Source organism: Trachypithecus francoisi, unplaced genomic scaffold (genome assembly GCF_009764315.1).
Source record: "Trachypithecus francoisi isolate TF-2019V2 unplaced genomic scaffold, Tfra_2.0 Lachesis_group0, whole genome shotgun sequence".
In the NCBI taxonomy this organism is placed as follows: Eukaryota; Metazoa; Chordata; class Mammalia; order Primates; family Cercopithecidae; genus Trachypithecus; species Trachypithecus francoisi.
Window position 1 is genome coordinate 182,263,086 of NW_022681453.1, and position 23,179 is coordinate 182,286,264.

Here is a 23,179-nt window from a genome sequence, read left to right on the forward strand (position 1 = left end):
CCTTATCAATGATGTTATCAGTAAAATTCCAGTCTTTTACTGTAAGGCATAACTTGATAAAAGTAATTTTGACTTAAAGTTTGGTAAGAATAAAATATGAAGGAACACAGCAGATTAACTGCAAAACTGAAGCCTGAAGTTCAAACCACCTGTTACTTGAAAATGTCAGAAGTGTATTAGATTTTGAAACCCAGAAGAAATAAACATGTTTTACAATCTGGAATATATAATTTTAATTAGTTCTCAGCAGTGCAGTAAATGAACAACACTAGTAGTTAATTTGGGAGAGAATAGCAGGAGGAAAAATTTAAACAGTAGCTTTTCATGACCATTTTTAAGTAGCTGACATCTAAGTATGTTTCTGGAATGAACAAATTAAGGATGTATTGTATATAGTGATTTAAAAAATCAATAACTTTCTTACAGTCTTATCAACTGAGATTATAGAATTGTAAACACAATTTTTTCATGTTTATATCTATTAGCTTTCATTTGGACACATTAAACCACACTTTACCGTTGTGTAGTTAATTCATTTCTTGAGTGCCTGTCTACCATTAGATGCCAGGTGCTTGATCTAATTTTCCAGTTAGAGTTACTATTCAGCTTAAGTCACTCTACTTAGTTGTCAACAGTAGTTAAAGCAGTATCTTAAACCAGAGGTCAAAATTAAATCAATATTTTGATTTGAAATGATTACAAACATATCCAAAGGTTATAAAATGCTACTGATAAGAGCTCAATGTTTAAAATGCATTTTCTTCTTACAGATAAGTTGTTATACATGCATATGTAGCTATATACCTTTGGTTGTAGTTGCTACACCTGAAAAATCTTTTCTCCTCAAATGAACTTAGAAAATTCAAGAGACCACCACTGATACAAGACCTTCTAAAGTTAAAACTGAGTGACTTCTTACACAGTGAGACAGAAAAACTGATATACATTAACTTTTTCAAGTAATGTTATGTACAGTTTTATTGCCAGTATATGCACAACAGTAAGCATAGAACTATAAATACACAATGTAATTAACAGTAGAAAACAAAATTGTTACAGGTAGAGGGAGAGGATATAGAGAAACTTCTCCTGCTGCTAGAACAGAAACAAAGGAAGGGGAAAGCCTATGACAAATCATCCATTCAGTACTCCTGTCTTAAATTCTTTACATACATTTCTACATTTTTTTCAGTTAAACAAAGTACAGATAACTCTGTAACAATAGCAAATTGCTTCCCTAATAGCTATTTGCCTTTTCAATCAAATTCACTTTATATTAGGATTTTAAAAAAAGTCAAGATGAGAAATCATTAGTATCCTGGTTCCAAATTATCTAATTTGGCCTTTCACCAAAACTGGTAATTTTTGAAAGTCAGCTGCACATGAAAAGAACGGGTGTAGCAAAAGGTGATTAAAAAAATTTGTTAAAAAGTAACAGAAAATCACCCTTTAAGTAGTCTTCCAAAAGACACTATAGGCAGCAGCTCAGTTAAAAGTATTAGCCCTGAAGAGGTAGAGAATTTGAGCCCGTTATACAAAGATAGCCTTGGCACCATCTTCTCTCTCATCAGGATCAGTATTTTCAAGTAAGACAATTTCATGGTAAAAGGAAACCAGGTTCCACCATTTAAATAAAAGGTGCTGGTCACTCCCATATCTCGATAATTAGTTTGTTTATTACGTGAGAAACAGAAGACGGTCAAGGACACACACGCACTTGATTTTTTTGTCTGTTTCCATTATCAAGTTTATTCATAAGTGAATTTGATATTAATAAATACAAAAAAAGCATCATTCACAACAAAGATATAAACAAACAAAAAAAAAAAAAACAAAAAAAAAAAAAAAAAAACAAAAAAAACCCTGCAATAAAACCTTCTATTTCAGTAAGTATCAAGAAAAAACAGGCAGATGATTTGGTGCAGCTTTCTTAAGGGATCATAGAAGGGACATGGTTTTAAATAAAGATGGCAAGATCAATAACCAACAGACGATATCAGTTTTATAGAACTGGCTGATTCTGTAACATCTGTCTTTGAGGTTTTAGTTTTCAAACTATCGATCACCCCAAAGAAGTTGCAACTAATGACATGTATCACCATCACACAAACAGAGTCCAGCGGTAGTTCAAATTAGTCCTGCTTTGTTTCACATCATTTAAATATTTCTAGCATAGGACATGATACGGAACAAAACTCAAAGTAGCAATAAAAATATTATTCTGCAGTTGAATAAAAGCAAAAATGTTTTAGACTGTTAAACTTTTAAAGCTTTAAGCATTCCTGTTTAACCAGCATTTAAAAAAATTTATACAATCATAACACTGGCAAAGGTTAATGGGAAGACAAAGTACAAACATGTGAAATGATGAATTAGATTAAAAATTACTTTGTATTGATCAATTGATGTTAATACTGCTTCTTCTTGAATTTGGAATAACTATCATAAAAGTTACATGCAGACTGAGGATAGTCCTCTGTTACAGAAAATACAAAACGAAACAAAACAAAAAACTAAAACTGGGAAACAATAGTAAGTTCCAAAAGATGTGTTTGAGAATTTCCTTTCATTGATGAGGGTGGTCTATCTGTCCTTTCTTTTGAGAGACCTGGTTCGCTGTGATGAGTTTCACTAACTTTGTCCAGAAACATCAGTAGTGGGATCAGCTCCTCCAGAACCCGTTTGTGCACGTTTGATGTAAAGATTCAGTAGCTTCATCTGCAGATTCAAGCCAAATAAATGTCATTTGAGCAAGCTGCTCCAAATTATAAGATACTCATTAAAATATTATATACATATATGTGAGCTCTGATAGATTTTAGGCTGGGGGTTATTATAACGTCCAAGCTATTGTTGATAATTAAGATTCTTAACAAATTGTTTTTTTGGCTAGCACATCTGAAAAAAATATATAAAATATCAAAAAAGTTTTTAAGTCTTGAAAGTTGTTCATGACAAGAGTATTTTATGTCTTTTCAAAATATATTGTATTCTTCTCCTTCCTGCTATCACGTGAAGAAGGACATGTTTGCTTACCCTTCTGCCATGATTGTAAGTTTCCTGACACCTCTCCAGCCATGAGGAACTGTGAGTCAATTAAACCTCTTTATAAATTACCCAGTCTAGGGCAGTTCTTTTTATTTTTGAGACAGAGTCTCACTGTGTCACCCAGGCTGGAGTGTAGTGGCGCAATCTCGGTTCACTGCAAGCTCCGCCTCCCGGGTTCACACCATTCTCCTGCCTCAGCCTCCCAAGTAGCTGGCACCCATCACCATGCCTGGCTAATTTTTTTCTATTTTTAGTAGAGACGGGGTTTCACCGTGTTAGCCAGGACGGTCTTGATCTCCTGACCTTGTGATCCACCCGCCTTGGCATCTCAAAGTGCTGGGATTATAGGCGTGAGCCATCGCACCTGGCCTAGGGCAGTTCTTTATAGCAGCATGAAAACAGACTAATATAACATTAAAGGAAACTCAGAAGTCACCATTAAAGCAATAACAAACAATTGAGTGCTAGGTGTTACACAATATGTTTTACGTTATCTCTTTATCTTCCTATTTTATAGATGAGGAAACCACAATATAGAATGGTTAAGTTACAGACTAAGGTCACAGGGGTGGGTAAGAAGTAGGCAAAAATAGGAATTCAGGTATTTGGGTTACAGGACCTAAGATATTAGACCATGAAGCCACTGCCATTCTACCAAGAATGTTTCTAGTATCTCTGTGTCTTTTTGCAGTTTTTGTATGAGATCATGATTTTACGAAGTTTGTAATCAATACACATACAATTCTGTGTTCTACTTTTTTTTTTTTGAGACGGGGTCTTGCTCTGTTGCCTAGGCTGGAGTGCAGTGGTGTGATCACAGCTTGTTGCAGCCTCAACCTCCTGGGCTCAGGTAATCCTCTTACCTCAGCCTCCCAAGTAGCTGGGACCACAGGCACGTGCAACTGTGCTTGGCTGATTTTTTTTTTTTTTCTGTTTTTGTAGAGACAGGGTCTTCCTATATTGACCAGGATGGTCTCGAACTCCTGAGGTCAAGTGATCCTCCCACCTTGGCCTCCCAAGTGCTGTGGGAGCCACATCTGGCCTACTTGTTTCATCTAATGTTATTTCAAAATATTTTTTCCACCTACCTACTGTCTTCATATGTAACATTATTACTGGCTACCTACTGTTCTGATAAAAGTGCTGAATTTTAATTGTTTTGGAAGGTTTGCTTTTTAAACATTAACTCATTGATCCAAGAGTTTTTAACCTGGTAGCCATGGGGTTCAGGGGATCACAGAACCCTCTGAAACAACACGTAACTGTTTCCATTATGCACTTTTCTATTTTTTTTTTAAACTTTGTCTCATGGTTTTATCTGAATGCATTTTTCTTGAGATGAGATTTTACCTAAGTCTCAAAGTGGTTTGTAACCCAGAGTTAAGAATTATTGTTTATCTATAACTTATATAGATACTTAATGTATCTAGGCTCATTTTCCATTATACGTATATTCTGCTTTTTTGCTATTAAAAAATAAATTTGACCACAGTAAAACAATCCTTCCGGTTTGAGAAATTCTTCAAGTGACAGTGAGTGCTTTCTGCTAAATGGTTCATAAGCCATGATTCAACAATCATAAGTTATCTTCACCCTTGAGAACAAACTTCTAATTCAAAACAATTATTATTATTTTTATTGTTAGAGAGAGGGTCTTCTCAATTTGTTGCCCAGGCTGGTCTCAAATTCCTGATCTCAAGTGTCTTCCCGTCTCGGTCTTCCAAAGTGATGGGATTATGGGTATGAACCACTTTGTTTGGCCACCTTAGTAGAGTGAATTTCAAAATTCTGGTAGTAGCAATCAAATGAGGAAGGCAAGACTTACTCATTTTTTAAGCCTGAACAATGAATCAGAAAACTTTTAACATACCAAGTTAAAGTTGCACATTAATTTGGATAATAGAAAGAGAAGGAGAACAAATATTTGATTATCATAGTTCTTAAGGGAAAAATTTTAAAACGCGCAAGTATTCTATATTTTGAGAGATATACAGTAATCCATGAATATATAACCATAACAGTCTATTTATTCTTAATAAAACAGTGCTTAGGGGTAAAGATTTGGGTCTGGGATTTTGTAAGAAGTCAGCTGACTATTAAAAATAACTAGAAGCTGAAGGCGTTTTCTCTCACAGAAACCTACCAACCACCCCAACAAACTGCTGACTTCACCTGAGTGAACATCTAACAAATGTTAGAGTAGAAAAAGATAAAATACAAAATAGATATAAAAAGGGCAAGTTGGATGCTCAAAGTCTGACTTATTAAATGGCAAATAAAAAGCTTACTGTTACAGACATATAACTAAATTTTGAAGGATGCACTATGGCCACCATCTTCAAAACACAGCAGCACTACTTACTTTACTGCCAGTAAGTTGACTGAGATGTGGTTTTAGTTCATCACCAATTACCGCATGAACAGCCACCAGGCAGAAGACACAAGCTTTCCGAACACTGCTCTCCGAATTATCATAACCCTATGGAGAGAAGTCCACTGTTAGTACTCCAGGCGATCTGAGAAAACTACCTTTTTAACAGGGACAGAAGATGGAACTGAAAGATAAAATCTCAAGCATACTGAGAGAAAAGTGCAGACTGAAGTTAACTTTTTCACCTTTTCAAGCATAGACAATGCCCTTCTCTCCCTTCACTTCTCCTACTGTGCCCTCACTCTGTTAGCCTCTCTATCAGGTTCTTACTTAGTCTGGAAAGCTGTACTTCTCTGACTCTGAGGCTGCTCCCTTGACATTTCACCCCGAAAAAAGTCTCCAGACTAACTTTTCTAAAGCATTAGGTTTTAAGGCAGTCAGCACTCCTCACTATCCAATAGAATCTAAACTCGTTGGTTTGGTAGCTCAAGGTAATCCTATAATCTAGGTCTAATTAAGTTTTACATCTGTACCATCCCTGCAATTACTTTCTCTGATAAATCCAGTCTATGTAAACTATTCCCCTCTGCTTTTATTGTGCCTTTAATAACTTCATTTTATTTAAAAAATTATCTTACTTCTAATTGACAAATAATAATTGTATATATTTATGGGATATAATGCGATGTTTCAATACATGTACACTGTGGAATGACTAAATCAGGCTAATCAACATATCCATCACCTCAGATACTTATCATCTCTCCGTGATAACACTTAAAATCCATTTTCTTTTATAATTGCTATTTTGAAATATACATTATTAACTAGTTACTGTGCTGTGCAATAGATAGCTAGAACCTAATACTCTTTAACTGAAACTCTGTACCTTTTGACCAACATCTTCCCTTTCTCTGGCCATCTCCTCTACTTATGCTTTTGATCACACTACTTACTCTATTTCTTTTTTTTTTTTTGAGACAGAGTCTCACTGCCTGCCAGGCTGGAGTGCAGTGGTGCCATCTCGGCTCAGTGCAAGCTCCGCCTCCTGGGTTCACGCCATTCTCCTGCCTCAGCCTCCCGAGTAGCTGGGACTATAGGTGCTCACCACCACGCCCGGCTAACTTTTTATATTTTTAGTAGAGATGGGGTTTCACCGTGTTAGCCAGGATGGTCTTGATTTCCTGACCTTGTGATCCACCTGCCTCGGCTTCCCAAAGTGCTGGAATTACAGGCATGAGCCACTGTGCCCGGCCTACTTTATTTCAATAGTCTACAGCAATCTTATCCATGAAGTATTTTTGAATCAATTATCTGAATCAATATGCACATTTTACTCAGAGGAAAAACAGAGTTCATCTCCACTAAAATCCTAATCATTTTATCTTTCTAAAACAACTGCAGAAGCATTAAAATATCAATAGATACCTAGCTAAAAGAAGTATATTATTCCTAAGTCATGCAATCAAACTATGTTAATTTTATTTCCCCTCATCATTTTAATATAACTGTAATTATAATGTAATTTTTCTATATGGTCTTTATAATAATGATATGAGGCATTCATTTAGTATGCTTCCTAATTTAATCATTCTAGAGTATTTTAAGTTTAAATCTTCCTCCCCAATAACCTCCTTCCTGCTACATTTTTCCTATTACAAATAACATGGCAAAGAGTATGGCATTCAGTGTTTAACTATTTCAGTGCCTGGTATGTGACGAGAACAGGCCAGGTGGGTAATGTTGAGTGTCCAAAGAGAAACACACTGCCCCTTCGCAGACCATTAGGGAATCACACGGCAGAACGAGGCATTATGGGCAAGGAGGGAACAGGAACGTAGTATTTATGACTGGATAATATTCCACTGTATGATATATCATGTTGTTTATCCATTTATTAGTTAATGGATATTTGGGTTGTTCTCACTTTTTGGCTACTGTGAATAGTGCTGCTATGAACATTCACATGTACAACTATTTAAATATTTGCTTTGACTTCTTTTGGGTATACACCCGGGAATAGAATTGGTGGGTTATATGACAATTTTGTGTTAACTTTATCTTTTTCCCTTCTTTTTTTCTTGAGATGGAGTCTTGCTCTGTTGCCTAGGCTGGAGTGCAGTATGTGATCTCAGCTCACTGCAACCTCCACCTCGAGGGTTCAAGCAATTCTCCTGCCTCCGCCTGCCACATAGCTGCACTACAGGCACCTGCCACCACGCCTGGCTACTTTTTGTATTTTTGGTAGAGATGGGGTTGCATCACATTGGCCAGGCTGCTTTTGAATTCTCGAACTCAAGTGATTCACCCACTTTGGACTCCCAAAGTGCTGGGATCACAGGTGTAAGCCACTGTGCGCGGCCTTTATATTAACTTTTTGAGGAACTGCCAAACTGTGTTCCACAGCAGCTGTACCACCAATTTATATTTATGCAAGCAATGTATAAGGGTTCCAATTTTTGTAAATCCTCATCAAAATCTGTTATTTTTGTTCTTTTGATCACAACCATCCCAGTGGGTATGAAGTGGTATCTTATTATGGTTTTGATGTGCATTTCCCTAATCACTAATGACACCAAGCATCTTTTCATGTATTTGCTGGTCATTTGTACATCTTCTTTGAAGAAATACCTATTCAAGTCCTTTGCCCATTTAAAAGTTATTCATCTGTTTGTTGTTGAGTTATAAGAGTTCTTTATATATATTCTGGATAGTAGACTGTTATCAGATATATAATTTGCAAAAATATTCTCCCATTCTATAGGTTGTCTTTTCAGTTTTTTGATTAGGTCCTGAGATGAACAGAAGTTATTAATTTTGATGAAGTTCAATTAATCTATTTTTTATTTATCATTGATGCTTTCGGTGTCATATCTAATAATCCAGTGCCAGAGGATGACCTTAAATCTAAGGTCATAGAGATTTATCGCCATGTTTTCTTCTATGAGTTTTATAGTTTTAGTTGCTATATTTAGATCACTGATTTGTTTGAGTAAATTTTGTTTATGGTACGTGGTCACTGAAGTCTCTTTGTTACCACAGCGGTCAGTCAATGACCTGACAGAGATTTCCTTAAATGCCTGGAGTCAAAACAAAACAAGACACACTCTCCCAGTCTTTGCAGATTGACTCTGAGCTGGGTAATCATTCAGTGAGCTAGGCTGCTTACAATTCTGTGTTAGCCCAACTCCTACTTGCATGGAGCCCAAAGAAGATCTAGAGGTCCAACCCTAGGGTCCTCTAAGCCAGTGGTCCCCAACCTTTTTGGCATGAGGGACTGGCTTCGTGGAAGGCAATTTTTCCATGGATGGGGCAGGGTGATGGGGGATGGTTTCGGGATGAAACTGTTCCACCTCAGATGTTCAGGCATTAGATTCTCATAAGAAGCATGGAACCTAGATCCCTCATATGTGCAGTTCACAATAGGCTTTGTGCTTCTGTAAGAATCTAATGTCACTGCTGATCTAACAGGAGGCGAAGCTCAGGTGGTAATGCTCGCTTGCCCACTGCCCATCTCCTGCTGTGTTGCCCAGTTCCTAACAGGCCACGGACCAGTACCAGTCCATGGCCTGGGGGTTAGGGACCCCTGCTCTAAGGTCTTTTGTGAGCATACTTTTGGTGGATTCCTCAGTACACGTGGTAGCCCAGCAAAACCCTTATTTCACTAATTATCTTCTTCCTCAGCTTTCTCCTTCCCAGGCTTTTGTTTGCTGCTTGTCTTGTCTGCTCTCCTTTGCCTCAGGTGGCTATGGGTAGTATGTTTTTTAAATCTTTTCAATAGATGCCACGTAGGAAGCCACTTAAGCCTGATGGGAGGTGAAACAAAGGCTAATCTCTGTGCCAGCCTCTCAGGGAATGCCAGAGATAAAAACAACAACAACAGCAACAACAAGAACATAACCACAATTTTTTGAGAACAAGGTCCATGTCCCTCCTGGCACCAGCAAGCTACACCACAAATATGGGCCACCATCACCAAGGCTACTGAGCATGGCGGATGGTAGGCAGTTAAGTATGTTTCTTACTGAAAGTAAAAAAGTATTTTCAGTACATGAAAAAGAATGAAGTTGAAACCCTACCTCACACCATATACAAAAATTAACTCAAGGAGTGATGCACAGAAAATGGCAGACAGAGTAGGAAGCTCCAAGAATTGACCCCTCTACTTAAGCAACCACTGAGCTGGCCAAAATGAACAGAATCATTCTACAATAATATATGAAATGATTTTCAGCAGCTGCTGAAATCATTAGGTGAAAAGATGATGGGGCAAGGTATGTAATGGAGGGGTTAGACTAATAACATCTGAACCTACTGATCAATCTTAACATCACTAAAGGCAGGACAACTAGACATGATGTGTCGTTCAATGAGATGCCACCTAAAAAAGTTTTCTTGTTTGGTTTGGTGGCTCATGCCTGTAATCCCAACACTTTGTGAAGTGGAGGCAGGAGGAACGCTTAAGCCCAGGAGTTGGAGAACAGCCTAAGCAACATAATAAGAAACTGTCTCTAACATTATCCAGGCAACTCACCACCTAAAACAAACAGGAAATTAAGCCAGAAATTAATCTTTAAAACATTATACTATGTTCTGGAAGTATTAAGCTAGAAAGTAATTTTAAAAACGTTATCCTAGGTCCTGAAAGTGTAAAATTCATGAAGTATTTAATATGACATGATACTTAGAATTTGCTTTGAAATAGGCTGGGTGCAGTGGCTCATGCCTGTAATGCCAGCACTTCGGGAGGCTGAGGCGGGTGGAACATGAGGTCAGGAGTTCAAGACCCGCCTGGCCAAGATGGTGAAACCTTGTCTCTACTAAAAACTACAAAAATTAGCCAGGCACGGTGGCAGATATCTGTCGTCCCAGCCAGATACTTGGGAGGCTGAGGCAGGAGAATCACTTGAACCTGGGAAGCAGAGGTTTCAGTGAGCTGAGATTGTGCCACTGCACTCCAGCCTGGGTGACAAATTTTATTTCAAAGCAAATTCTTTTTTTTTTTTTGAGATCAATTCTTGGAGCTTCCTACTCTGTCTGCCATTTTCTGTGCCTCATTCCTCAAGTTAATTTCTGTATATGGTGTGAGGTAGGGGTTCATCTTCATTGTTTTTCATGTGGAAACCCAGCTGTCCTAGTATCACATTTATTAAAAATACCCTTCTTCCCCACAAAACACTGTGATAATCAATTGCCTATAAATGTGAGGGTTATTTTTGGATTCTATTTCATTGATCTATAAGTCTACCTTTACGACGGTACCATGTTGTCTTTACCATCATAGCTTTGTAATACGTTTTAAAATTGGGAGTGGCCGGGCGCGGTGGCTCAAGCCTGTAATCCCAGCACTTTGGGAGGCCGAGACGGGCGGATCATGAGGTCAGGAGATCGAGACCATCCTGGCTAACATGGTGAAACCCCATCTCTACTAAAAACTACAAAAAAAAAACTAGCCAGGTGAGGTGGTGGCGCCTGTAGTCCCAGCTACCCAGGAGGCTGAGGCAGGAGAATGGCGTGAACCCGGGAGGCGGAGCTTGCAGTGAGCTGAGATCCGGCCACAGCACTCCAACCTGGGTGACAGAGCAAGACTCCGTCTCAAAAAATAAATAAATAAATAAAATAAAATAAAATAAAATAAAATTGGGAGTGTGAGTACTCCAATTTTGTTCTTCTTTTTCAAGTTGATTAGATTCTTTTTTTTTTTTTTTTTTTTTTTTTTTTGAGATGGAGTTTCACTCTTGTTGCCCAGGCAGGAGTGCAATGGAGCGATCTTGGCTCATTGTAACCTCCGCTTCCCAAGTTCAAGTGATTCTCCTGCCTCAGCCTCCTGAGTAGCTGGGATTACAGGGGTGAGCCACCACGCCCGGCCAAGTTGATTAGATTATTGAGACTCTTTAAATCTTTAACAGTTGATAACCTCCTCTTCCTCTTTCTTTGTGCCATTTCTTTACTAAAGGAATTTGGCAGTTTTCCTCACAGAATTTCCTACATTCTGAATTTGACTGAATATACCCTTAAGGTACAATTTAACACACTCTATTCTCTGAATTTCCTTTAAACTGACAGTTAAACTGAAGACCTGATTAGATTTAGGTTCAATTGCTTCAGAAAAGAAAACTTTTTATTTTTATTTTTTGGAGACGGTGTCTTGCTGTCACTTAGGCTGAATGAAGTACAGTGGTATGGTCACAGCTCACTGTAGTCTCCACCTCCTGAGCTCAAGTTATCCTTCCACTTCAGCCCCCCAAGTAGCTGGGACTACAGGCACATGCCACCATGCCTGGCTAATTTTTAAAATTTTTTTGTAGCGATAGTTTCTTATTATGTTGCTTAGGCTGGTCTCCAACTCCTGGAATTAAGCAATCCTCCTGCCTTAGCCTCCCAAGGTGTTGGGTTTACAGGTGTGAGCCATCAAGCCAAGCAAGAAAACTTTTCGTCTAGTTGTCCCACCTTCAGTGATGTTACGATTGATCAGTAGGTTCAGATGTTGTTAGTCTAACTCCTCCATTATATACCCTGCCCCATCATCTTTTTACCTAATGATGTTGGTGGCTACTGAAAATCACTTCATATATCCATTGCTTCAATGAGGCCAAATACATATATATGTGTGTGTGTGTGTGTGTGTGTATGTGTGTGCATATATATATATATATATATATATAAAATATATACATATTTTTTGGAGACAGGCTCTTGCTTAGTCACCCAGGCTCAGGTGATTCACCCACCTCAGCCTGCTGAATAGCTGGGACTACAGGCATGCCACCATGAGCCACCAAGCCAGGCAAGAAAACCTGGCTAATTTAAAATCTTTTTGTAGAGATGAGGCATCACTATGTTGCCCAGGCTGGTCTTGAACTTCTGGGCTCAAGTGATCCTCCTACCTTGGCTTCCCAAAGTGCTAGGATTACAGGTGTGAGCTACCACATACTACCAAAACAACAACAACAACAACAACAAAGTATACATACACACACACACACACACACCTCCACCTCCTGGGTTCAAGCCATTCTCCCGCCCCAGCCTCCCGAGTAGTTGGAACTACAGGTGCCTGCCACCAGCCCGGCTAACTTGTATTTTTAGTAGAGACGGGGTTTCACCATGTTGGCCAGGCTGGTCTCGACCTTCTGACCTCAAGTGACCTGCCCTCCTTGGCCTCCCAAAGTGCTGGGATTACAGGCATGAGCCACCACACCTGGTCAAAAATAATTTTATAAGTCAATAATTTTTTTTCTAAATTTACTAACTGGAATCCTTCTAAAAGTACTTCATCTCATCAAATATTTGGTTGTCCTGGAAATAGGATAGGTATATGTGCTTTGATTCTTTCTCTTTATTAACCCATTTTGGGAATAACCCAATAATCTTGAAAGTTGGCCAGTTTTTAAAGTATCAATATAAACTCATGAATTTCACTTTAATATTTGATGTATTTTAATTCATTGTAGCATTATTCTTTTTGACCCTCAAATATGAACAGTTTTCTTGCTTTCAGACAAGAATTCCCAGGCTCATTTTATACGTTACCTGCTCCAAACCTGGACTCAGTCATTTTCCCAAAGACACCTGACTCTTTTGAGTGGAAAATGGTATCTGAAGACCACAATCTGGGTGGTAGGGATGCTCAGTATTTCTGAGTTGATACTGACTCAGAGGCTAGTAGGAAACATTTTTTGAGATACGAAATTAAACAATATTTTCATTTTGACATATCCAATTCAAAGTTAAGATTTTAAGATTTACTTCATTTTATGGCATCATTATTTGCTTTGTCCTAATCTATCTTATCTATCGATATGTGTATCAGTGTTATCACTATTCAAAAATAACCATACCAGCATCTTTCCTATGAATATATTGAATGCAGTTCAAGATTTCTTTGCAGTTTCTTTCATCTTTAGGGTATATTCCACTAAAGACGGGTAGTAAAATATTTTTTATTGAGATGGCTGCTCTGTTTTGAATAGATCTATTGTCTAATTCCCCCTTTACAAGCTTTAAAAAATCTGATTCATGCTTTTTATTAGTTTCTATAGTTTTCTTACATTTTTTTTACCTTGTTTTCTTAAATTTGGGTTTAAGTTTTCATTTGCTTTGTGTCCATGTGTCTAGTGTACCTTCACTGTAGGTATACCTCACGCCACTATTTTTTTCCTCTTTTTTGAAGAATAGGCAGTATCTTTGGGCTTGACCTCCACAACCCTTTTCCATTGCTCATGTGGAAACGAAAGACACTTTTCTGTATTCTATATTTTAAAATGAATTTTCTGTGTGGGGGAGTTGTTTGCGCCATGAAAGTTTTTCTAGCTTTACAGCTGCAGGATTCTTTCTTCTTGTTACCCTTTTTAAAAAAAATATGGCCTTTGGGTAGCCACCTCTGCCACAATATTGCTACAATGCTCAGTTTATTTTATTTTAGATTCAGAGGGTACATGTGTAGGTTTATTATGTAAGTATACTGCGTGTGATGCTGAGGGTTTGGGATTCTACTGATCCCTACCCAAACAGTGAACACAATATCCAATGGGTAGTTTTTCAACCCTACCCTTCTCTCCCAACCCCTTTTGGAGTTTCCAGTTGTCTATTGTTCCCATTTTTCATGTCCATGTGTACCCAATATATTTAGCTCTCACTTATAAGCAAGAATATGTGGTATTTTGTTTTCTGTTTCTGTGTTAATTTACTTAGGATAATGGCCTCCAGATGCATCCATGTTGCTGTAAAGGACATGGTTTTGTTCTTTTTTATGGTTGCGTAGATGCTCAGTTTAGACTCTAGTCAATCAATTTTTTTGCTAAATAAGCTCTTTCCAGAAGGGAGCTTTTGCAAGGTATTTCTAAGAGCCCTGAGGATCCATGCCACCCCAGCATGATTTGGGATTCCCGCAGTATCTTTGCCTCTACCTCCAAATTTTTATCAGTTACGTATACTTAGCCTTTCAGTCTGAATGGAGACACCTCTTTTAGGGGTGAGAACTTGGGTGATTCTCTGGCCCCAGGGTCTTAAAAGTAACTTTTGACTTTCCTTCACACTTTTCCATACCACTGATATTTGCAGGGAACTTGCTGCTAGTGGTGGTTTGGCCCTATCTGCTCATATTTTGGGGTTCACTGGGATACGTTTTCCTAATTTTGTTGAAGATGTTTTTCATGTTTTTTTGTATGCAATTCTAGTTGCTCAGTGAGGTAATTTTCTGGTGAGAAAATCTGAAGGCATTCAAAAAGTATATTGCCATTGCCTTCTTGCCTTTCATTGCTCTGGTCCTAATACCTACACATCTTAATTTTAAAAGTCTATGGCAAAGAGTTAAAATGCTAATATTTATGTTCATTAGCGTTCTTTTGCTTTTCTGATAGGTAAGATGCCTTTTCCCAATAATCGTGTATGCAATAAAATCCTGCACCAACCTATCATCAGAGGAAATAAGAAATTTATAAGAACTTAAAGCCATAATGGCTCTTTGCTAGTATCCTAACACTCTTTAAGTTACTTATCCAGCAAACATGGATTCAGTACCCATTATATATATGACATATACATATTATAAATATTCTTTTTTTTTTTTTTTTTTTGAGACAGAGTCTTGCTCTGTTGCCCAGGCTGGAGTGCAGTGGCACGATCTTGGCTCACTGCAACCTCCACCTCTTGGGTTCAAGCGATTCTCCTGCCTCAGTCTCCCGAGTAGCTGGGATTACAGGCATGTGCCAACACACCTGGCTAATTTTGTATATTTAGTAGAGACAGGGTTTCTCCATGTTGGTCAGGCTGGTCTTGAACACCCGACCTCAGGTGATCCGCCCGCCTTGGCCTCCCAAAGTGCTGGGATTACAGGTGTGAGCCACTGTGCCCAGCCTATACTCTGTTCTTAGTATTAAGGCACAAAGAGATTTGGATCTTATGTTAGGACTTCCCAATTTAGTAATATTAAGCTTAGAATAGAATTTAAAATACAATACTATAGATGTATAATGACTAGTTCTCTTTAGGAGGGTTCTTAATATACATACTATGTAATATTAGCCATAAAATCACATTGCAAAATATTATTTATTGGATGGAAAGAGTTCACAATGTATGGCTAAGTTAAAGCATGTTATAAAACACGTCTCATTTTTGTTCAAATGTTTCTATGATTGGGTTTATGTAGCTAAAGAGAAACACATTACATCAACGACCGTAAATTAGTATAACCACTTTGGAGTGAAATCTGGTAACACCTAGAAATTGTTTCTAGATGTATATACAGAAGTGCATGAAGATATTACAAGGAAATTCACTATAATATTTGTCAATAAAAAGGAAATAATCCAAATATTTATCACTAGATGAACAGATTAATAATTTGTGGCATATACATAAATGGCGTATTATTCATTCATAAAAAGGAATGAAATTCTAATACAAGCTACAACATGGATGAACCCTGAAAACATTATGCTAAGTAAAATAAGCCAGACTTAAAAGGACAAATATTGTATTATTACACTTAAAAGGAATCTAGCAGAAAATAGAATAGAGGTTACCAGGTGCTGGGGGGGAATGGAGGGAGAAAGGAGTGGGGTTATTGCTTAATGGGTACAGAGTTTCGGTTTGGGATGATGAAAAATTTCTGTATGTGGATAGTAGTGATGGTTGCATAACATTGTGAATGTATTTAATGCCCCTAAATTGTACACTTAAAAATGGTTAATTATATGTTATGTAAATTTTACCACACCCACATCTATAACCCCCGGCTAGTTATGAAAAAGTCTTTGTCCTGAATATTGCAGACAAACAGGAGGAAGGCTTGATCATGCCAGTAATGATGCCTGGAAAGTACCTAAAATAACTGAACCCCCAATGTATCATGGCTCATTCCTCTCAAAGCTTTGTTGCTTACCTGTATCAGACCTGGCATAATCTCTGGCAAAAGGAGGTTAAGGGTTTCCTTGGACACTCTTTCTATCACTTTTGTTTGCATTTTGATTGCAGCCAGATTAATTGGGTAGTCTGCAGTTTGGATGATAGGACAAAGCACTTTGATGCACTGCTCTGGACTAATTGAAGTGGCCAACACTGATGCCGCTTCCTCGGCAGATCTCACCACCTAAAAAAAAATAGGAAAGTAAGCCAGAAAGTAATCTTTAAAATATTATACTATGTCCTGGAAGTATAAACTTCATGAAGTATTTAATACAATATTTGGAATTCGCTTTGAAAATGCTACAGTAAACAAACATGAAAAGTGAGGGTGCAGATTACAGATACAAAGGACTGGCAAAATGTCAGTAACAGCTGAAGCTAGATGATGGATAAATGGGCTTTATTACACTATTTTCCCTTCTTGCGTTCTTTCTTGCTGTTGGCTAAAGAAGTTTTTTTTTTTTTTAGACACGGTCTTGCTCTGTCACCCAGGCAGGAGTGCAGTGGCTTGATCATCAATCACTGTAGCCTCAAACTCCCAGGCTCAAGTGAGACTCCCACCTCAGTCTTCTGAGTAGTTGGAACTATAGGCATGCACCACCATGCCCGGTTAATTTTTTTTTTTTAGTAGAGATGAGGTCTTGCTATGTTGCCCAGAGTGATGTTAAACTCTGGAGCTCCAGCAATCCTCCTGCCTCGGCCTCCCAAAGTGCTGGGATTACAAGTGTGAGTTGCCACGCGGCCTTAAAGTAGTTTTTAAATCAAATTGTGGTCTAGTTGTGTTAGGGTGAGGAGGCTCTATTTACTTAAGACTACAATGTGACTAGAGTCCCCTGCATAAGCCACGCTGAAGCCGTGCTCATTATTAGTACTCTCATCTCTAGGAGTGCTTGAGCCCTTTGTATCACATAAATAAAATAAAAATTGTATGATTAATGTGTTGTCAAAAGTTAACATACTATTCCTCCTTGTTTTCATAATGATTTTCTTTCTTCTGTATTGAGCTTTGGGGAGGGTACAACACTGGTTTTGTGATGATGACAAGAAATGGCCGTCTATCTTCTTATTAGAGTAATCTCTAAAGATAGTCTTAAGATCATGTAAAAATAACTGCTTTTGATGCTACTTTGGCAGTGTCTCACTTATGATCTCAATAGGTGAAAAATGCTTAGAAAGGTACAGTGGGAAACACACTAAAAAAAAAAAAAAAAAAAAGGCCAGGCGCGGTGGCTCACGCCTATAATCCCAGCACTTTGGGAGGCTGAGGCAGGCAGATCACGAGGTCAGGAGATCGAGACCATCCTGGCTAACATGGTGAAACGCCATCTCCACTAAAAATACAAAAAATTCGCCGGGTGTGGTGGCACGCACCTGTAGTCCCAGCTACTTGGGAGGCTGAGGTAGGAGAATCGCTTGAACCCGGGGAGGTGGAGATTGCAGTGAGCCAAGATCATGCCACTGCACTCCAGCCAGGGCGACAGAGTGAGACTCCGTCTAAACACAAACAAACAAACAAAAGCAAAAACAAAAAAAGAAAATACACTGCACGTTAGAAGACCCAGGGCCAATTTCAGCTTTAATACCTTAAGAGTGTCAATTTTTTATTTTGTAGGGATGCTACAGGCCTTATTTGGGTCAAAAGGTAAATAACTACAAATATTAGACATCGTTTTTAAACTTTCGGTGAAATGCCCTAGGTGTACCACTACTAAACACTGATGGAATAAAACAAAATCAGAAACAGAAAACAAAACTGGGCTGGGCAAGGTGGCTCAAGTCTGTAATCCCAGCACTCTGGGAGGCCAAGCCGGGCAGATCACTTGAGGCCAGGAGTTTGAGACCAGCCTGGTAAACACAGCAAAACCCCGTTTCTACACAAAAATTAGCTGGGCATGTTGGTGCACACCTGTAATCCCAGTTATTTGGGAGGCTGAGGCAGGAGAACCGGCTGAACCCAGGAGGCAAAGGTTGCAGTGGGCTGAGATCGTTACCACTGCACTCCAGCCTGGGTGACAGAGCAAGACTCGGTCTCAAAACAAAGAAAACCCAAAACCCCTGCAAAAATCCAGATATATTTAAAAGTTATGATTCACTCTTCTAGAAGAGTCACAGTCAAATCTTTTAAAAAAGTAATTACCCCAAGGGTTTCAATTTCCCTGCATCCTCACCAACACATTGTCTGTATTTCTTTTTGGGTGTTAAGTGATCTCTCACTGTGGCTCTGGTTACATTTTCCTAATGACTAATGATGTTGACCATCTTTTCATGTGCTTATTGCCATTTGTGTATCTTTGGAGAAATGTTTATTCGGATCCTTTGTCCATTTAAAAAATTGGGCCATCTTTTCATTGCTGTGTTGTAAGAATATATATTATGGATATTAGAACCTTATCAGATACATGTCTGCAAAATTTTTCTCCCATCCTATGAGTTATCTTTTCACTTTCAGGATAATGTCCTTTGAAGGACAGAAAATATTTTCTTTGATTTTTAAATTTATTTTATTTTTATTTTTGAGACAAGTCTTGCTCTGTCACCCAGCCTGGAATGCAGCGGCATGATCTCGGCTTACTGCAGCCTCCGTCTCCCAGGTTCAAGCAATTCTCCTGCCTCAGCCTTCCAAATAGATAGGATTACACGTATCCACCATGACAGCTGGCTAATTTTTGTATTTTTAGGGGAGATGGGGTTTTGTCACATTGGCCAGGCTGGTCTTGAACTCCTGACCTCAAGTGATCCACCTGCCTCGGCCTCCCAAAGTGCTGGAATTACAGGCGTAAGCCATCATGCCCGGCCAAATTTGTTTTAAAAGTGTTACCTCTAGCTGACCACTAAGCTAATAAACCACAAAAGTATTTAATTTTGAAGAAGTCCAAATTATCTTTTTTGTTGTTGCTGGTTGCTTCTGCTTTTAGTTATATTATGAAATCACTGCCTAATCCAAAGTAACAAAGATTTATACTTCTGCTTTCTTCGAAGAGGTTTATAGCGTTAGCTCTTGCATTTGGCTCTGATTCATTTTATCTTGTTTCTATTTTAACCTTCCTTTTTTGATCTGTCTTTTGCTTCTGTCTTGGTTCTACCAGAGATACCTAATGCTATTTCTCAGTTGCTTTCTCTTAGATATACAGTCCTTACAGAACTAAAAGTAGAACTACCATTTGATCCAGCAATTCCACTACTGGATATCTACTTAGAAAAAAATAAGTCATGATATGAAAAAGGTACTTGCACACAGGTGTTTGCTATTTGCAATTGCAAAAGTATGGAAATAGCCCAAATGCCCATCAATCAATGAATGGATAAAGAACTTTTGTATGTGTATACACACACACACACGTGTATGTGTATGTATGCGCACACACACCATGGAATACTACTCAGCCATAGAAATAAATGAAATAATGGCATTTGCAGCAACCTGGATGGAATTGGTGACCTTTATTCTAAGTGAAGTAACTCAGGAATGGAAAACCAAACATCACATGTTCTCATTCATAAATGGGAGCTAGGCTACAAGGGTGCAAAGGTATAAAATGATACAATGGACTCTGGGGACTTGGGGGAAAGAGTGGGAGTGGGATGAGGGATAAAAGACTACACACTGGGTACAGTGTACACTGCACAGGTGATGGATGCACCAAAATCTCAGAAATCACCACTAAATAACTTATTCATATAAGCAAACACCACCTGTTCCTCAAAAATCTATTGAAATAAAAAAAAATGTAGCCCCTATTTGAACTTTTTTTTCTAATTCTTTCTGAGATTATAATACAAATCCTCATAGTTATCTAATCAATGTCACTGGTGAAGAAGGGGAGAGAGATATCATGACTACCAAGTACTATGAAACAGGTTCACGGAACTCTTCCATGAAAGCTGTCCTCACTACTTTGGTGAATACTCTTGTAGCAGATATATAGTTTCTCTAGGCAATTTATCACTTAAAAATAACAACGACCTGCTTGGGCAACATGGTGAAACTTCATCTCTACAAAAAATACCAAAAATTAGCCAGGTGTGCTGGTGCATGCCTGCAGTCCCAGCTACTCAGGAAGTTGAGGTGGGAGGATCGCTGGAACCAGGAGGTTGAGGCTGCAGTGAGCTGTGATCACACCACTGCACTCCAGCCTGGGGGACAGAGTGAGATCCTGACTCAACAAACAAACAACCAACCCCCCCAAAACCATGATTTCTTATCTTCATTAGTTATTTTAAAAAATCAAATTCTTACTGCTAAATGAAAAGTGAAAACAAGATTGCTAAACTCTAAGTAGAAAACTCAAAGTGAAGGAGAAAACGAAATTAAATAAATTATTTCCTAGAGCTGGCCTATTTTAGGTGAAAGGCCATGATATCACTGTTTAATTCATTTAATAGAAAAAAATATGCTTGCTTCTTGATCAGGTATTACCCTGAATGTCAAGCAAATGTTCAAGAAAATCATTAATAAGGCTACATTTTACACAATGTTTACATGTTTCATGAAATAAAATAATGAAATAATAATTTAACCTCCAGGTAACTTACCTCCTTATGAGGATCTTTATGTGCTTCCAAAGTTTTCATGACAGTCAATTCTGCATAGTTTTTAAATCTTGCTGGTTGATGCCTTAGGATTTCTCTTAAAACCTTTAATGCCAAAGCCCTGATTGTAGGCTAAGAAGAAATATTTAAATGTTTTTAATATTTTGGGTTGTAGATAATCTTTAACATTTTCAATTTTTATAACTTAAGGGTCTTAATAATGGGGGAGGAGTTGCAGACAACTGCATAAAGTATGCATTATACTACATAATTAAGTTTTCTTATCTCTAGTTGAAAATTTATATTACACTTACTGTATTTGCAAGAAATCAACTACATTCAGACTATAAAAAGGAGTTTTGGAGCTGGGCACGGTGGCTCATGCCAGTAATCCCAGCTCTTTGGAAGGCTGAAGCAGGTGGATCACTTAAGGTCAGGAGTTCGAGACCAGCCTGGCCAACATGGTGAAACCCCATCTCTACCAAAAATACAAAATTAGACAGGGGTGGTGGCATGTGCCTATAATCCCAGCTACTCAGGAGGCTGAGGCAGGAGAATCGCTGGAGCCTGCGAGGCGGAGGTTGCAGTGAGCTGAGATCACACCACTGCATTCTAGCCTGGGCTTGAGAATGAGATTACTTCTCAATAAATAAATAAATAAATAAATAAATAAATAGTTGCTCCTGAACAACTAATCTAAATATGTAAAACAAGTAACATGTACTTTTCTATAAGAATTCAGCCTGCAACCTTTCATTTTTCCTGTTAATTGTTCAAAACCGTTGAGCTACTTGGTTTAGAAGAAAAAGTACTTCATAGTGAAAAGTTCATGCAGAAAGAAGCAGCAGAAGAGACTCATGCTTCCAATTTCTAAATCTGTGTAGCACTGGATTAACAGGCAATCTAAAAGAGACAGAAAGGACAGGCTACTGTTTACACATTTTGCCATTTACCTCTTTATCTCCAAGAGTTTCAAGCAACAAAAGCAATATTGTTTTGAAGTGTTCATCCCAAACACTAAAAGATTCTTCCTGTGTCAGTTTCATAAGTTCATAGAGGGCGATTTTTCTTTCTTCTACACGCTCATTATGGTTAGACAGCTCCTTCAACAACTCTGCAACTAGGTCAGAATGGTCTAGGGAAAGATCTGTCAAAAGGACATGATATTACTTCTGTAACTTTATAGGGTGGTTCTCACAAGTATGGGGATAACAACTTTATATGATGAAACACAGATATAACCATTATGTTTGCGGTAAAAAAGACAAAGAAAAAAAGACTTAAGTAATTTTCTTTTCAATTTTGTCATTCTCAAAACACTGGTGCTATCGTAAAACTTTGTGCAATAAAAATACACAAAAAGTGAGACCAGTATAATGAACCCTTATACACCCATCACCCAGATTTAACAGTTTTTAAGATTTTACCATTCTTACATCATCTTTGTCCTCCCTTCCCTTTTATCTGAAGTATTTCTAGCAAATCCCATATATGTCATTTCCTCTTTATATACCTCAGTATGTATTTCTATGGTTTCATGCTAGGAGGCTTAAATGGTTTTTAGGGATGATAAAAACCAGCACTGGATTTAGGTAGTGACAATCTAATCCCACTATTGTAAACTTCTCCATAAATCACCCCCTTTTTTTCTGAGACAGGGTTTCACTTTGTCGCCAAGGCTGGAGTATAGTGGTGTGATCATGGCTTACTGCAGTCTCCACCTCCCAGGCTCAATTGATCCTCCCAACTTAGCCTCCTGAGTAGGTGGAACTACAGGTGCGTACCTACACACCCAGCTAATTTTTGTGTTTTTTGTAGAGAAGGGATCTCACCATGTTGTCCAGGCCAGTCTGGAATTCCTGGGCTCAAGTGATCTACTGGCCTCCCAAAGTGTTGGGATTATAGGCACGAGCCACCATGCGCAGACTATCAATGGTTTTGGTCACTGATTGTTGTTGAATCACTTATTTTAATACAAGTTAAAAATGGTGATTATCTAATCATACCACTCCTTCCATGGGGTAGAATTCTTCTGTAGAGAATAACTTTATCAACTAGACCTATTCTGATTACCCTGAAATATAATTTGATAGAAAAGGCAGAATAGATTCTTAATATAGTTCTCTTTAAATTTTAGCATTGAGTTAGGCCCAGCGGTTACCAAGGAGTTTTTATTTGTTTTTGCCTTCTTTTTAAAAGCACAATTACAAACTTATTGATTTTATAACCATGAAGTCACTGCTTATTTTTAAACAAGTTATCAGACAGTGCTTTAAATCATTTTTGTACGAATAACAATTAAATCTAAGAATTCACATT

General features: G+C 38.1%; 1 protein-coding gene across 42 annotated transcripts in view; it reads right to left on the reverse strand.

The window, feature by feature from the left end:
- Positions 1-208: 208 nt before the first annotated feature.
- CLASP2 (cytoplasmic linker associated protein 2) overlaps positions 209-23,179 on the reverse strand; it is a 220,561-nt gene continuing 197,590 nt past the window's right edge. For all 42 annotated transcript variants that reach the window (XM_033212967.1, XM_033212966.1, XM_033212944.1 and 39 more), the window contains 5 exons: positions 21,814-22,007; positions 20,864-20,992; positions 16,308-16,514; positions 5,411-5,527; positions 209-2,718 (listed from right to left, as the gene is read on the reverse strand). In XM_033212967.1, coding sequence (XP_033068858.1) covers positions 2,632-2,718; positions 5,411-5,527; positions 16,308-16,514; positions 20,864-20,992; positions 21,814-22,007 — 734 coding nt within the window. In that variant the 3' untranslated portion in view covers positions 209-2,631. The remainder of the gene's footprint in view (positions 2,719-5,410; positions 5,528-16,307; positions 16,515-20,863; positions 20,993-21,813; positions 22,008-23,179) is intronic.